The 2,138-nt window shown below is 65.0% G+C and overlaps 1 protein-coding gene across 1 annotated transcript; it reads left to right on the top strand.

Annotated features, from left to right (window-relative positions):
- Positions 1–25: 25 nt before the first annotated feature.
- On the top strand, positions 26–2,041 carry SPRG_17294 (hypothetical protein; the record flags this gene model as incomplete). The annotated part of the gene is made up of 1 exon (XM_012356920.1): positions 26–2,041. A coding segment is annotated over one exon (2,016 nt), but the record flags the coding sequence as incomplete, so codon positions are not given.
- Positions 2,042–2,138: the final 97 nt, after the last annotated feature.

Genomic DNA, 2,138 nt, shown 5'->3' with positions numbered 1-2,138 from the left:
ATGGCCGACCAGTACAAGGTCGTGGATGGGCTCGGCCGAGGTCTTGCGCACGTTCGAACGGATGCAACTGAAGGAGCACGAGCGCAAGACCGAGACGCCAACGCCGCAGCCAGTGCCCGAGCCGCCGACGCCACGGCCGGTCCCCAAGGCGCCAACGCCGCAGCCGCTGCCCGCGCCCAAGGAAGGTGCGCCACTGACGCCACCTGAAGCTGGCGACCCGGAGTGGGCGGTCACGTTACGGTCGATTAGCCGTGCTCTGGAAGGACTCGTGGCCCGAGCCGAGAACCCCCCACCCGTCCACATGACCACGAGCCCGACAAGCCCCAAGTCCAGCCTTGCAGCCTTTCGTCTCTCGAAAGTGCCGACGTTCATCCACAAGGAAGACGACAAACTCGCCCCTGCCGTTCACGTCCGGAACGTCGAGGGCATGGCTCTCCACGGTGACGGGTCAGTCGCCATGCGCGTGACGATGTTCATCGACACACTCGGCTCGAAAGAAAGTACGTGGGTGTACCACTTCATGAACACGAAGAAGTTCGTCCCAGCGACGATGACTGAGAGGAACTGGGGCACGCTCGTCGACGCTTTCTACACGGAGTACATCGGTGACAAGACGTACCGCGAGTCCGCGTACGAGAAGGTCACGCAGGAGGACGGCGAGCGCTTCACCGAGTACGTCATGCGGGTGGCGCTGTGGGCCGCCGTGGCCGGCCAACAAACGGACGAAGAGCGCAAGATCCGGATCGTGGTACAAGGCGTGGTCGACCGACAGCTCCACGCTGCACTGTGGCAGATCAGCGAGGACTCGTTGTCGTGGGACGAGTTCGATGACAAGGCCAAGCGGCTGATGGCGTCGGCCGACGCGCATGCACGAAAGACCAAGAATAGGTGGTCCAAGGCGTATCGCGTCGCCCAGGCGACCGTACCGACCGATGTGAACCTCCAGGTCAGCGCTGCGCGGACTGGTCGGCCGCCGTTGCACGGTAACCTGATGCCGGCGGCGACACCCGCGCCATCGCTCGCGCCCGCGACGCCCACGCCGGCCACTCCCGGTCGCTCGGGGCAGGGCTGTCACGTGTGCGGCGAACCCGGACATTACCGCCAAGACTGCCCGCAAGCCCAGCACCTCGCGTCGTGTGATTTTCACGGGGCGCACATTGGACACACGTCGGATGATTGCTACGTCCTCAAGAACGCGCGTCGATATGCCGAGGCCATGATGCGGGACCAGACGGCGCAGCCCACGGACGACACGGCCGGCATGTCACCCCCGGAAGCCACTACCCCGACGCCGACGCCGGTTTTTTCGGGAAGACCACGCCTAAGAGCGAAGGTAGCGGTCAAGAAGGATACGGGAGCTCACGACCAGCCAGTGGCCAGCACGACCACCAGTGACGTCGAAAAGAAAGTAATGTTGAGCCCCACGCGTATGCGACCAACCGTTCTCCACGACACAGCAGAAGGAGGGAACGGACGGACGCAAGGGCGAGGGGCGCAAGGGGCGAGCGAGCCGCTCAACCCAATGGGAGCAGAAGATGCGTGGGTGAACGACAACGTCACCACGCAGCAACACGACAGAAGACAGTCCTCGGACGCGGCGCTAGCCCCAGCGCGTGACGAGGACGACGAAGGAAGAAACCCGTCCACGGATACGGCGCTTGCTACAGCGCGTGACGAGGACGACGAAGGGAGAAACTCGCCCAAGGATGCGGCGCTTGACACAGCGCGTGACGAGGGCGACGAAGGGCGCACACCACTCTCGGAAACACGGTCCGAGGCGTGCAGCGAAGAAGAGCCAACCCCGGTCGAGGTGCCGGTCGCGGCGAGCCGGGAGGACGACACCGTCTCGGCGTCGGAGGACCCGGAATGGGTCCCAACCCAGTGGGCCGGAGATGACATCCTCCAGACGCTCGCCACCGTACTCGCACCGGAAGAGATCGACAACGTGGGCGACGTCCAAGAGGTCGGCGACAAGGGTACTGTGGACACGATGGGTCGGCGGCCCGGACGCGCCGTCATCGCGTACCCGGATTGGTCGGCGGTGGGACGCGACGCCGGGAAGTGGCAGCACCATTATCGACGATGGCGCGCAGCAGATGTCGAGTCCGGTGCGCCGACGGTCCATACGATTGCGCCCG

Source organism: Saprolegnia parasitica (genome assembly GCF_000151545.1).
Source record: "Saprolegnia parasitica CBS 223.65 unplaced genomic scaffold supercont2.643, whole genome shotgun sequence".
Taxonomy (NCBI): Eukaryota; Oomycota; class Saprolegniomycetes; order Saprolegniales; family Saprolegniaceae; genus Saprolegnia; species Saprolegnia parasitica.
This window is presented reverse-complemented; position numbering and strand designations above follow the sequence as displayed.